Source organism: Copadichromis virginalis, linkage group LG8 (genome assembly GCF_057382275.1).
Source record: "Copadichromis virginalis isolate Kocher_CV1m ecotype Utaka linkage group LG8, C_Virginalis_male_GT1.1, whole genome shotgun sequence".
NCBI classification, from domain to species: Eukaryota; Metazoa; Chordata; class Actinopteri; order Cichliformes; family Cichlidae; genus Copadichromis; species Copadichromis virginalis.
Window position 1 is genome coordinate 14254655 of NC_140625.1, and position 14009 is coordinate 14268663.

Sequence of the window (14009 nt, forward strand, 5' to 3'; positions counted from 1 at the left end):
CAGCAACTTCTTCTCCCTCTGTTGCAGAATTCCCGTTGGATTGTTCCCATCAGGAGCCAGGTGTTCAGTCTCTCGATAGCTTTTCCTCTGGTTCCTGCTGTCTGCTGACACTCCTAGCTCGAGCCACGTTCTCCATTCCCTCTCTAAAGTCTCATAAATAGTTTAACCATGTGCATTGAATCTGCATTTGGGTCTAAGCTTTCTATGCAGGGAAGAAATCATCACAGTGACATCTATTTAATTTTCAATTCAATTTTATTTAAAGAGCGCCAAATGACAGCAACAGTCACCTGAAGGCGCTTTATATTGTAAGATATACTTACAAAGAAAACCCCAACAATCATATGACCCCCTATGAGCAAGCACTTTGGCGACAGTGGGAAGGAAAAACTCCCTTTTAACAGGAAGAAACCTCCAGCAGAACCAGGCTCAGGGAGGGGCGGCCATCTGCTGCGACCGGTTGGGGAGGGGCAAGGAAAATAGTATAAAGACATGGAACAGAGACAGAGGTTAATAACAAGTACCATTCAGTGCAGAGAGGTCTATTAAACATAGTGGGTGAAGAAGAAACACCCAGTGCATCATGGGAATCCCCCCGCAGCCTAATGCTGGGCATACACTGTGCGATTTTTGGCCCATTTTGAGCCGATTTTTCAGTCGTGCGATCGTTTTGGGGATCGTCCCGAGTTTGGCCTTGATCAAACTTCTCACCCCTGCGAGTCAATCCTACAGTTTGATCAGGAGCCGAATAACGCGACTGAAAAATCGCAGCACAGTGTATGCCCAGCTTATTGCAGCATAGAGGATTCAGGATCACCTGAGTAGGCCATCAGATTACTGAAAGGATACTGAAAAAACCCGTCGAAGTAGTCTTAGTCTTCATTGCTGCTGGTCGACTCAATTGAACACCTCTGAAGTTTGCACACAGGCAAGTATTCCTCTTCTTGCTCAAAATCCTCTCGGGAACGCTTCCTCGAGCCTCCAGTTTCGTGTTCAAGCTCTTCGTGCGCATCTTCAAATACTTCAGAGTCATCATCGCTCCATCTCATTCTTTTGTTTGCTCCTAAATCTTCTTCATCCCTCTCTCTAGACCTCTTCCTGGAAACACCTGGCTGAGGGTCCTCTTCTGGGATGTACTGGCGAACATCCATGCGGCCTTCAAATGCCTCCTCATTTTCAATGCCACCAACATTGAAAATGATCACAACCACAGCATCCCCGTGCTGTTCATCGTTGTCACCATTGGCATTATTGTCCCTCACATGAATATTTTGAACATCGTCGTCGTCGTCATCGTCATCGTCATCGTTGCCGTCGCCGTCGCCGCCGTCATTGTCGTCATCGTTGTCGTCATCGTCGTTGTCGTTGTCGTCGTCGTCGTCGTCGTCATCGTCGTTGTCGTCGTCGTCGTCGTCATCGTCGTCATCATCGTCGTCGTCATCGTCGTCATCGTCATCGTCATCGTCTTCGTCCCCGTAAAGGTAATTGTCATATTGTGCCAGTACTGAAGCTATTAGCTCATCTAGATAGCAACAATATTCATGGAGAGCGCGATACAGTCTGTTCAGGAAGCCATTAGCAGGTTCCTGATCTCCATTTGCCAACATTCGTGGGTTAACCTGTTGGCCTGCAAGATCATTAAATCTTTTAATTAACATCCATAACTATCTGCTGAAAATCTGTTTTTCATCAATTTCAAGACTGAGTACATGTGCTTACCGTTTTGGTTATTTTGTGGTCCGTCTCCACTTGCACTCATTTTGACTACAAGGAACACAAAACAACAATGATCACTAAACCTCAACCCAGAATGTTCAGAGAATTTGCTTTTTTTGTGATGACTTTAGGCTGCGTCCAAACGTACACGGCTATGTTTGAAAACGGACAATTTTCCTTTTTCGTTTAAAAAAAAATAATCCAGTCCACATGTGCAGTTTTGAAAAAATATCTCCTTCCACATCTAAACACTAAAAACAAAGTGAAACGCTGTCAAGAACACGCCAAATCTTAACCGTGTAGAAATGTTGGCCAATCAGAAGTCTAGAAGCCTGGGTGGGAAAACCTCATAAAACCTTACGTACTTCTGAGAAGTTTTTGTCTTTTTCTGGAAAAGCAGCTAATTTTGTGTTACTTTCACGTGCCTTCATCGTTTCAAATGTTAATAACTAAAGACAGACTCACAACTTTGGAATGGACTAAATGCATACAGCATACATAAATGTCATTTTTTTAAATTACATTTCTTCCAAACCGACGTCGGGATTTGGGTTGGGAGAGCGTCTGTGTTGAATGTAGAATCCACGTCTGATGTAAGCGTGTAAAAACTGCAGATACTAAGATTAACAGACACAGTATGTTGTCTACATCTGCCATTGTAGAAATTGATCTCACGTAAACAATAACGTGGCCACAGCGTGACTTCAACAGCGGCGCACACTTTTGACATTGCCTGAGTAAATGTCCGTTTTCCTCGTCCACACCTGAACACAAAAACGTGCTTTTTAAAAATCTCACCTTTCAGTGACTCAATCTGCTGTTTAGGTGTGGACGAAAGGCCCAAATGCAGAGACAAAGCTGCGCTTTCAAAAATAGCCGTGTACATGTGCACGTAGGCTCAGTTTCTCAGAAATTCTAATAGTTTGTTTGAGAACAAAACTTACGTCTTCTCTATTTTCCTAAATGAACAAAATAATCTGAGAAATAATCGTGTTAAAAAGAGCTTCTGTCACTCTAAGATATGATTAAGAACATTTTCTAATTTATGTATCATTTGTCAAATATTACATCAGCTGACAAATAGTTAAGTCTTCATTTGTTTTCCTGAATAATAGATCCACATCATCCTCTCTATGATGGAAAATATAGTCTAGTCTTGCACAATGTAAAGTACATAAATACTGTCCTGGCAAGCAGGGAAATCAGGCTTTATATATTTAAGTAAATGATCTTGAGTTTATAAACTGAAATTTGAGCTTACTTTAGTTCTTGGTAGATTACACAGCAGTTAATCCTCAGGGAAACGTCCAAATGTCACTAAATAGTGGTCTGCTTTCATTCGGTTGCAGTGTCTCTTCCGTTTTGTGTTCATATGCTGATGTTTTCATTCAAACATGCTTAAATGCTGTGATGTCACTTTAGCAGCAAAGACTGCGGAATGTGCAGAGATTCTTTTGACATCAAGTTGTTTGCTCAGATTTTGATATCTTTTAAATGGAGACAAAACAAAACGCTATGGCAACAAAACAACAAGCTGTTTCCAGTGCTTAATATTTAACATGTCTTTGTTATAAATTTTATTTGTACAAATCTGTGATTTTGATGTGCACAACGTGGGATTTAGACCTCGGAGGGTTAATCAACAAATCACGAAAAATTAGGTTTAAATTTCTGTTCATGACGGTGCAGATTTCTGACATTTTGTGTACTTGAAGCATTTAACAATTTGATTGTTTTCTAATAAAAACTGTGTGAAACTCAAGTTAGAACTGTGTTTGTAAATGAACCGCCCCATGTTGTGTAGCTTTCTGGATTTTATACTTATTGGGCTACATATTAATTTACTATACAGGCTATACAGTAGATAAAATCTAACCTCACATGTTTTATGTAACTAAAGTGTTTAATCATGTGGGCTACAGACAGTAATCAAGTTATGGACTATATTGATATGAAAAACATGCATACTTAGTGCATTTGAATCATTTTAACCATATGTAACCACCTGCATGTCATGGTCCTGGGACTTCTACCTGGTTTTTTGTGTGTCTTGTATTGTTGTTGTTTGATGTCAGCTTTAGGGTCCCTCGGTTGTTCTGTTAAGATGTTGCTTATTTGATTTCCCCTCGTGACTTTACCCCCTGTGTGCCCCCTCTGTGTATCTGCCAGCCCCCATGCCTCGTTTCTCCTCCTTGTGTTTTATTCCATGTTTTCCCAGCCCGCTATGTCTGTGTTCTCTTCCAATCTGGTCTGCGTCTCTGTGTGCTTCCTGTTTTACTTTGATAGTCTCCCGTCAGTGTTGTGTTACTCCTGCCGTGTCTCGTTATGATTATCAGTGTCGCCTGTGTTCCCCGTGTGCTCCCACTTCCCTCGTTAACCCTCTGTGTATTTGTGTCCACGTCTCCTACATTACCTACATAATAGAGCTATAATAAATGTTTGTTTGGGGTTTTTTTAAGTACAGAAATCAGCTGCTAAAATAATTGTTTTGACTTTTTGGGAATGCTTTACGGTCTGTTCTGTAGGAACGCTGAATTAATATATTGACTGTCTGGCCCCTTCTGGCTATTTAATAGTTGCTGAAGGAGATTTTGTTCATCCCCAGCTAATCTCATCCATATTTATATAAAATCTAGCATACTCCACACCACACAAAGTCAGAAGCCAGTTAAAATCTGTATGTGGTACCTGAGGCGGTGCTGCACTGACCAGTTGTTTCTGGCTATTTGCTGGTTCAGCCTGCCTATCACTGCAACTCTTGGCTCTTATTGGTCAGGCTGGTGTGTGTGTGTGTGTGTGTGTGTGTGTGTGTGTGTGTGTGTGTGTGTGTGTGTGTGTGTGTGCGTATTGTAAAGACTTTATTCCCACAGTCCAAGTCAGGGTTTTAAAATGCGTTGCTGTCTCCATCCAGCATCAAAGCTGCATTGAAATTTCCTTCAATGAAATTTTGGCTCAAAGAAAAACAGTGTTGTTACTGTCAATCTCCAGTTAAAATAAAAGTGTAATTAAACCAAACGAAAGTAATGTACTAATGCTGGTCAAGACATTACCTGTAGCTGAGTGACATTTCCTCCAATTTCTGTTGGTGTCTGCAGTTTCCACTGGGGCTTAGTGTCTACTGCTACCCGACTGCACCACCATCCTCCACATTGCTATGCGTCCATTGGTGGTGCCAGCTGCTAGGATTTCTGAGTGTTGCAGAATTTTTAAAAAAGCAACGAGTTTTGTTTTTTTTAACCTATGCATTTGGAAACATTCAGGAATATGGTGATGGGAAAGAAAAAGGTGGTTTCCATGAAGTCTCCCTCTCGCATCCACCTTCCATACTGCCAAAGCTCCAGACTGTCAATAACAATAATAACAGTAATAGTTAACAGTTAATTTGCCTAGCACTTTCAAAACAGTTACAAAGTGTGTTAAAGAACACAATAAAATCTTAGTTAAAAACTCAAAAGAAAAGTTCAAAGAGTTAAAACATGAAACGGTTTGTTTTCTTTTTGCATTGAGCCAGGCTGCACGGACAGCTAAGAGTGTCTGATGTGCAGAATGCAGGCAGTGACTTGGTTCATAAAAAGTGACCAAATCTGTAACAAGGCTTGTACCCATGTATCGTATACCCAAAAGGTTGTGAGGAGGAGAATGATGATTTATTTCTTTGAATTTGTTATAAGTCTGGCAGCTGAGATTTAAATGAGCTGGAGGTGAAAGATGGACTTCTGGCTGAGATCCCAGTAGAAGGAATTACAATTATTCAAACACAATGAGATAAAAGGATTTAATGGGTGTGATAAATGTGGTTGCACTCACCTGTTCACGGCACCTGATGTTAATGAGCAGAAAGGTAGGGTGAGCATGAGGCGAAACCTTCTGTTGACTGCAGCTTGAGCGCAGCTTGAATCATTTTGATGCATCTTTTGGTTTATGTATACTTCTGCACTAAGTTATGCAATAGGCCAATGTTGAAATTTGGCATAGTAAATGGTGCAGTTATTTGTGCAGTCTGTGCATTTGTTTAATGGTTTGAGGCCGTGTGCCGATTTGTACAGTGGACAGTTGTATGTGGAATAAAAGTAGCAAATAGTACAGAGGTGTATCTCATGGGGCGATCGTGGCTCAAGAGTTGGGAGTTCGCCTTGTAATCGGAAGGTTGCCGGTTCGAGCCCCGGCTTGGACAGTCTCGGTCGTTGTGTCCTTGGGCAAGACACTTCACCCGTTGCCGCCTGGTGGTGGTCAGAGGGCCCGGTGGTGCCAGTGTCCGGCAGCCTCGCCTCTGTCAGTGCGCCCCAGGGTGGCTGTGGCTACATTGTAGCTTGCCATCACCAGTGTGTGAATGTGTGTGTGAATGGGTGGATGACAGGTTGTGTAAAGCGCTTTGGGGTCCTTAGGGACTAGAAAAGCGCTATACAAATACAGGCCATTTACCATTTACTGTTGCACGTCATCTGTGTCCTCATGTTTAGCCTGCCGCGGCCGTTGGTTGGAGGAGCCGCAATAGTTTGGAAAGGAAGGAAGCAGTAAGGTCAGTTTCCATTCTGGGTTTTCAGCATTAATAAAGAAACCTGCAACAAGGTGAGTAATGTTTGAGGTCCAAAAGAAATCAACACAGAGAAATTTTTACAGTGCTTTTCTACTCTACCTGAACATTCAAAGCGCTCTATACAGGTTGCCTCATTCACACCTGTTCATAGAAGCCCTTTTTCTGTGCTTTCTACCTAACATTCACACACATTCATACTCTGATGAATGCATCAGAGAGTGACTTGGGGTTAATGTCTTGCCCAAGGACAGTTAGCATGCAGTCTGGAGCAGCCAGGGATCGACCCAAAAACCATCTGATTAGTAGATGACCTGCTCCACCTCCTGAGCCACAGCCACCCCTTTCAGAGGTAAAGAATGATTTAGAAAGTAAGTACAGTAATTTTTTGAGGTGATTTGATTAAAAAAAATCATTTTTGCTTCTAATTACATAATTAAGGTGTAATTACATCTTCCAACAAATTGATACATAAACGTATCATTTATCTACTAAAAATACATAGGAGCTGGCGTCATGTTGTGGAAGCTGCCATCTTGCCCCACCATCATACACTGGCTGAGATGGGCATCGCTGCGCCGCCTTTTCATGTTTTATGTAAGTGGATTTATACATTACTTTGAATTTAAAGATGTCAAATAGCTCTTTCACACTACATATGACTATTTCACATTTGTACATGTATATTTTGGTGATCTCTTTCTCAGTATGTTTTTCTTCTTATGGAAATAAGCTAATTTTAAACCAGTTAATGTTAGGCTCCAGTGTCCTAAGAAATCACACCTTTCCCCTGATAAACAAATTGATTGGATTCTCTCATTGTGTGGGAATTGATTATCAATTACAACTTCAATGAGCCACTTCAAAGAAAGTTTCACCCGCGTGGGCAGCAACAGAAAGTCCAGATGTGGAAACAGAAGGTTTCCACATTAAAATATCGATATTTGAATCATTTTGGGGTAAATTGTAGTTTTTCATTAACAGGAACACAGTGGAAAGAAACTATCATTCAGATTGTCTACATTGGAAAGAACTACTCCCTCTTCCGCCTTTTATAGTCATGTGTGAAATACGGCTGTATAAATGTGTGGCAGCCTGTGGCGTGCGCACTCACAACAATGGCTGAGCGTAACTGGAGTCATGTGCGCACGTATTTTACATCCACAAACAGCCCAGACGTGGTTTGCGATACATGTGGCAAGAAAGTGAGGTGTTGTGGCAACACCACTAACCTTGTCAAACACCTCAAAGTAAATCATATCACAGAATATGACGAGCTTATGTTGAGGCAAACTGAAGAGGAGGAGAAGGACGGGTGCTGCTAGGGTGAGACAGACGTCTCTCAGGGAGTCCTTTAGTGCTGCAGGCAGGCAAGGTGTTCACATAGTGCACAACTTCAGGTTTTTGATTTCTATATGATGAATTCTGCATTATTAAGTGATAAGAACAAGTAATCTGATGTCCTGTAATGATTATGACGCTATAATTTGAGATACAATAAAAGAGTAAAGTTTTTGTACAAAGTATCGGAGCAGTATCGTCGATACCACCCTGAATTTTACTTGGTATGGGATCGGAAAGGAAATCAGTGGTATCACACATCACTAGTGATCAAATGTCAGGCCAAGCTGGAACTGATTCCTGTCTTCTGTAACTTCTACAACACTGTCCAATAGAGACACATGAATGAACTGCAGCGTCATTAAAAACACTGATGATCTTTATTTAAAAATGTAATACATTTACATCTGAATAAACTTTTAGGCATTACGCTGACGGAGGGATGGATGGACCATGAATGCTTTCTCATCCTTCTTGTCATGCACCATGGAAGTGTCTGAGGGGCTTTTCCACTTGGAATGGGGATACTGTGTCCACACTTCAGAGGTGGAGTTTCCAGCATCTCACCTGGGCCTCATCTGCAAACAATCAGCAGGAGGGCTTCTTAAACCAGCGCTGCCTGCTACTCCTCGCCAGTTTGTTCTGCCATCTCCAGTGGTAACTAGGCTTCCCCTCTGCTCCAGTTCTGGCGTGCTCCTTCCCTGTGTTTAACCTTGTTTTCCCTGTGTTTAGGTCTCCTCTGCCAACGTACTCATCCTACCCTCAAACTCCCTTACCCGTCCAGCAACTTCTTCTCCCTCTGTTGCAGAATTCCCGTTGGATTGTTCCCATCAGGAGCCAGGTGTTCAGTCTCTCGATAGCTTTTCCTCTGGTTCCTGCTGTCTGCTGACACTCCTAGCTCGAGCCACGTTCTCCATTCCCTCTCTTTAAACAAAGTCTTATAAATAGTTTAACCATGTGCATTGAATCTGCATTTGGGTCTAAGCTTTCTATGCAGGGAAGAAATCATCACAGTGACATCTATTTAATTTTCAATTCAATTTTATTTAAAGAGCGCCAAATGACAGCAACAGTCACCTGAAGGCGCTTTATATTGTAAGATATACTTACAAAGAAAACCCCAACAATCATATGACCCCCTATGAGCAAGCACTTTGGCGACAGTGGGAAGGAAAAACTCCCTTTTAACAGGAAGAAACCTCCAGCAGAACCAGGCTCAGGGAGGGGCGGCCATCTGCTGCGACCGGTTGGGGAGGGGCAAGGAAAATAGTATAAAGACATGGAACAGAGACAGAGGTTAATAACAAGTACCATTCAGTGCAGAGAGGTCTATTAAACATAGTGGGTGAAGAAGAAACACCCAGTGCATCATGGGAATCCCCCGGCAGCCTAATGCTGGGCATACACTGTGCGATTTTTGGCCCATTTTGAGCCGATTTTTCAGTCGTGCGATCGTTTTGGGGATCGTCCCGAGTTTGGCCTTGATCAAACTTCTCACCCCTGCGAGTCAATCCTACAGTTTGATCAGGAGCCGAATAACGCGACTGAAAAATCGCAGCACAGTGTATGCCCAGCTTATTGCAGCATAGAGGATTCAGGATCACCTGAGTAGGCCATCAGATTACTGAAAGGATACTGAAAAAACCCGTCGAAGTAGTCTTAGTCTTCATTGCTGCTGGTCGACTCAATTGAACACCTCTGAAGTTTGCACACAGGCAAGTATTCCTCTTCTTGCTCAAAATCCTCTCGGGAACGCTTCCTCGAGCCTCCAGTTTCGTGTTCAAGCTCTTCGTGCGCATCTTCAAATACTTCAGAGTCATCATCGCTCCATCTCATTCTTTTGTTTGCTCCTAAATCTTCTTCATCCCTCTCTCTAGACCTCTTCCTGGAAACACCTGGCTGAGGGTCCTCTTCTGGGATGTACTGGCGAACATCCATGCGGCCTTCAAATGCCTCCTCATTTTCAATGCCACCAACATCGTCGTCGTCATCGTCATCGTTGCCGTCGCCGTCGCCGCCGTCATCGGCGTCATCGTTGTCGTCATCGTCGTTGTCGTCATCGTCGTTGTCGTTGTCGTCATCGTCGTCGTCGTCGTCGTCATCGTCGTTGTCGTCGTCGTCGTTGTCGTTGTCGTTGTCGTCGTCATCGTCGTCGTCGTCATCGTCGTCGTCGTCATCGTCTTCGTCCCCGTAAAGGTAATTGTCATATTGTGCCAGTACTGAAGCTATTAGCTCATGTAGATAGCAACAATAATCACAGAGAGCGAGATACAGATCGTGCAGGAAGCCATTAGCAGGTTCCTGATCTCCATTTGCCAACATTCGTGGGTTAACCTGTTGGCCTGCAAGATCATTAAATCTTTTAATTAACATCCATAACTATCTGCTGAAAATCTGTTTTTCATCAATTTCAAGACTGAGTACATGTGCTTACCGTTTTGGTTATTTTGTGGTCCGTCTCCACTTGCACTCATTTTTACTACAAGGAACACAAAACAACAATGATCACTAAACCTCAACCCAGAATGTTCAGAGAATTTGCTTTTTTTGTGATGACTTTAGGCTGCGTCCAAACGTACACGGCTATGTTTGAAAACGGACGTTTTTCCTTTTTCGTTTAAAAAAAAATAAAAATCCAGTCCACATGTGCAGTTTTGAAAAAATATCTCCTTCCACATCTAAACACTAAAAACAAAGTGAAACGCTGTCAAGAACACGCCAAATCTTAACCGTGTAGAAATGTTGGCCAATCAGAAGTCTAGAAGCCTGGGTGGGAAAACCTCATAAAACCTTACGTACTTCTGAGAAGTTTTTGTCTTTTTCTGGAAAAGCAGCTAATTTTGTGTTACTTTCACGTGCCTTCATCGTTTCAAATGTTAATAACTAAAGACAGACTCACAACTTTGGAATGGACTAAATGCATACAGCATACATAAATGTCATTTTTTTAAATTACATTTCTTCCAAACCGACGTCAGGATTTGGGTTGGGAGAGCGTCTGTGTTGAATGTAGAATCCACGTCTGATGTAAGCGTGTAAAAACTGCAGATACTAAGATTAACAGACACAGTATGTTGTCTACATCTGCCATTGTAGAAATTGATCTCATGTAAACAATAACGTGGCCACAGCGTGACTTCAACAGCGGCGCACACTTTTGACATTGCCTGAGTAAATGTCCGTTTTCCTCGTCCACACCTGAACACAAAAACGTCCTTTTTAAAAATCTCACCTTTCAGTGACTCAATCTGCTGTTTAGGTGTGGACGAAAGGCCCAAATGCAGAGACAAAGCTGCGCTTTCAAAAATAGCCGTGTACATGTGCACGTAGGCTCAGTTTCTCAGAAATTCTAATAGTTTGTTTGAGAACAAAACTTACGTCTTCTCTATTTTCCTAAATGAACAAAATAATCTGAGAAATAATCGTGTTAAAAAGAGCTTCTGTCACTCTAAGATATGATTAAGAACATTTTCTAATTTATGTATCATTTGTCAAATATTACATCAGCTGACAAATAGTTAAGTCTTCATTTGTTTTCCTGAATAATAGATCCACATCATCCTCTCTATGATGGAAAATATAGTCTAGTCTTGCACAATGTAAAGTACATAAATACTGTCCTGGCAAGCAGGGAAATCAGGCTTTATATATTTAAGTAAATGATCTTGAGTTTATAAACTGAAATTTGAGCTTACTTTAGTTCTTGGTAGATTACACAGCAGTTAATCCTCAGGGAAACGTCCAAATGTCACTAAATAGTGGTCTGCTTTCATTCGGTTGCAGTGTCTCTTCAGTTTTGTGTTCATATGCTGATGTTTTCATTCAAACATGCTTAAATGCTGTGATGTCACTTTAGCAGCAAAGACTGCGGAATGTGCAGAGATTCTTTTGACATCAAGTTGTTTGCTCAGATTTTGATATCTTTTAAATGGAGACAAAACAAAACGCTATGGCAACAAAACAACAAGCTGTTTCCAGTGCTTAATATTTAACATGTCTTTGTTATAAATTTTATTTGTACAAATCTGTGATGTTGATGTGCACAACGTGGGATTTAGACCTCGGAGGGTTAATCAACAAATCACGAAAAATTAGGTTTAAATTTCTGTTCATGACGGTGCAGATTTCTGACATTTTGTGTACTTGAAGCATTTAACAATTTGATTGTTTTCTAATAAAAACTGTGTGAAACTCAAGTTAGAACTGTGTTTGTAAATGAACCGTCCCATGTTGTGTAGCTTTCTGGATTTTATACTTATTGGGCTACATATCAATTTACTATACAGGCTATACAGTAGATAAAATCTAACCTCACATGTTTTATGTAACTAAAGTGTTTAATCATGTGGGCTACAGACAGTAATCAAGTTATGGACTATATTGATATGAAAAACATGCATACTTAGTGCATTTGAATCATTTTAACCATATGTAACCACCTGCATGTCATGGTCCTGGGACTTCTACCTGGTTTTTTGTGTGTCTTGTATTGTTGTTGTTTGATGTCAGCTTTAGGGTCCCTCGGTTGTTCTGTTAATATGTTGCTTATTTGATTTCCCCTCGTGACTTTACCCCCTGTGTGCCCCCTCTGTGTATCTGCCAGCCCCCATGCCTCGTTTCTCCTCCTTGTGTTTTATTCCATGTTTTCCCAGCCCGCTATGTCTGTGTTCTCTTCCAATCTGGTCTGCGTCTCTGTGTGCTTCCTGTTTTACTTTGATAGTCTCCCGTCAGTGTTGTGTTACTCCTGCCGTGTCTCGTTATGATTATCAGTGTCGCCTGTGTTCCCCGTGTGCTCCCACTTCCCTCGTTAACCCTCTGTGTATTTGTGTCCACGTCTCCTACATTACCTACATAATAGAGCTATAATAAATGTTTGTTTGGGGTTTTTTTAAGTACAGAAATCAGCTGCTAAAATAATTGTTTTGACTTTTTGGGAATGCTTTACGGTCTGTTCTGTAGGAACGCTGAATTAATATATTGACTGTCTGGCCCCTTCTGGCTATTTAATAGTTGCTGAAGGAGATTTTGTTCATCCCCAGCTAATCTCATCCATATTTATATAAAATCTAGCATACTCCACACCACACAAAGTCAGAAGCCAGTTAAAATCTGTATGTGGTACCTGAGGCGGTGCTGCACTGACCAGTTGTTTCTGGCTATTTGCTGGTTCAGCCTGCCTATCACTGCAACTCTTGGCTCTTATTGGTCAGGCTGGTGTGTGTGTGTGTGTGTGTGTGTGTGTGTGTGTGTGTGTGTGTGTGTGTGTGTGTGTGTGTGTGTGTGTGTGTGTGTGTGCATTGTAAAGACTTGATTCCCACAGTCCAAGTCAGGGTTTTAAAATGCGTTGCTGTCTCCATCCAGCATCAAAGCTGCATTGAAATTTCCTTCAATGAAATTTTGGCTCAAAGAAAAACAGTGTTGTTACTGTCAATCTCCAGTTAAAATAAAAGTGTAATTAAACCAAACGAAAGTAATGTACTAATGCTGGTCAAGACATTACCTGTAGCTGAGTGACATTTCCTCCAATTTCTGTTGGTGTCTGCAGTTTCCACTGGGGCTTAGTGTCTACTGCTACCCGACTGCACCACCATCCTCCACATTGCTATGCGTCCATTGGTGGTGCCAGCTGCTAGGATTTCTGAGTGTTGCAGAATTTTTAAAAAAGCAACGAGTTTTGTTTTTTTTAACCTATGCATTTGGAAACATTCAGGAATATGGTGATGGGAAAGAAAAAGGTGGTTTCCATGAAGTCTCCCTCTCGCATCCACCTTCCATACTGCCAAAGCTCCAGACTGTCAATAACAATAATAACAGTAATAGTTAACAGTTAATTTGCCTAGCACTTTCAAAACAGTTACAAAGTGTGTTAAAGAACACAATAAAATCTTAGTTAAAAACTCAAAAGAAAAGTTCAAAGAGTTAAAACACGAAACGGTTTGTTTTCTTTTTGCATTGAGCCAGGCTGCACGGACAGCTAAGAGTGTCTGATGTGCAGAATGCAGGCAGTGACTTGGTTCATAAAAAGTGACCAAATCTGTAACAAGGCTTGTACCCATGTATCGTATACCCAAAAGGTTGTGAGGAGGAGAATGATGATTTATTTCTTTGAATTTGTTATAAGTCTGGCAGCTGAGATTTAAATGAGCTGGAGGTGAAAGATGGACTTCTGGCTGAGATCCCAGTAGAAGGAATTACAATTATTCAAACACAATGAGATAAAAGGATTTAATGGGTGTGATAAATGTGGTTGCACTCACCTGTTCACGGCACCTGATGTTAATGAGCAGAAAGGTAGGGTGAGCATGAGGCGAAACCTTCTGTTGACTGCAGCTTGAGCGCAGCTTGAATCATTTTGATGCATCTTTTGGTTTATGTATACTTCTGCACTAAGTTATGCAATAGGCCAATGTTGAAATTT

At 41.5% G+C, this 14009-nt stretch overlaps 2 protein-coding genes across 2 annotated transcripts; both read right to left on the minus strand.

Moving 5' to 3' along the window:
- Positions 1–236: 236 nt before the first annotated feature.
- Positions 237–3252, minus strand: LOC146702949 (uncharacterized). Its single transcript, XM_085466017.1, has 2 exons — positions 2978–3252; positions 237–1764 (listed from the first exon to the last, which is right to left on the minus strand). Exon 2 carries the CDS (start codon positions 1656–1658, stop codon positions 873–875), a length of 786 nt encoding a protein of 261 aa, XP_085322143.1. The 5' UTR covers positions 1659–1764; positions 2978–3252; the 3' UTR covers positions 237–872.
- Positions 3253–8614: 5362 nt separating this feature from the next.
- On the minus strand, positions 8615–11765 carry LOC146702950 (uncharacterized). Its single transcript, XM_085466018.1, has 3 exons — positions 11287–11765; positions 10026–10070; positions 8615–9933 (listed from the first exon to the last, which is right to left on the minus strand). The coding sequence occupies exons 2-3, from the start codon at positions 10063–10065 to the stop codon at positions 9251–9253; spliced, it is 723 nt and encodes a 240-aa protein (XP_085322144.1). The 5' UTR covers positions 10066–10070; positions 11287–11765; the 3' UTR covers positions 8615–9250.
- Positions 11766–14009: the final 2244 nt, after the last annotated feature.

Coding starts and splice junctions, on each gene's coding strand:
- LOC146702949 (XM_085466017.1), bottom strand. CDS start 1,658: ATGTTAATTAAAAGATTTAATGATCTTGCAGGCCAACAGGTTAACCCA.
- LOC146702950 (XM_085466018.1), bottom strand. CDS start 10,065: ATGAGTGCAAGTGGAGACGGACCACAAAATAACCAAAACG. Junction 9,934..10,025: donor ACCACAAAATAACCAAAACG/GTAAGCACATGT, acceptor ATGATCTTGCAG/GCCAACAGGTTAACCCACGA.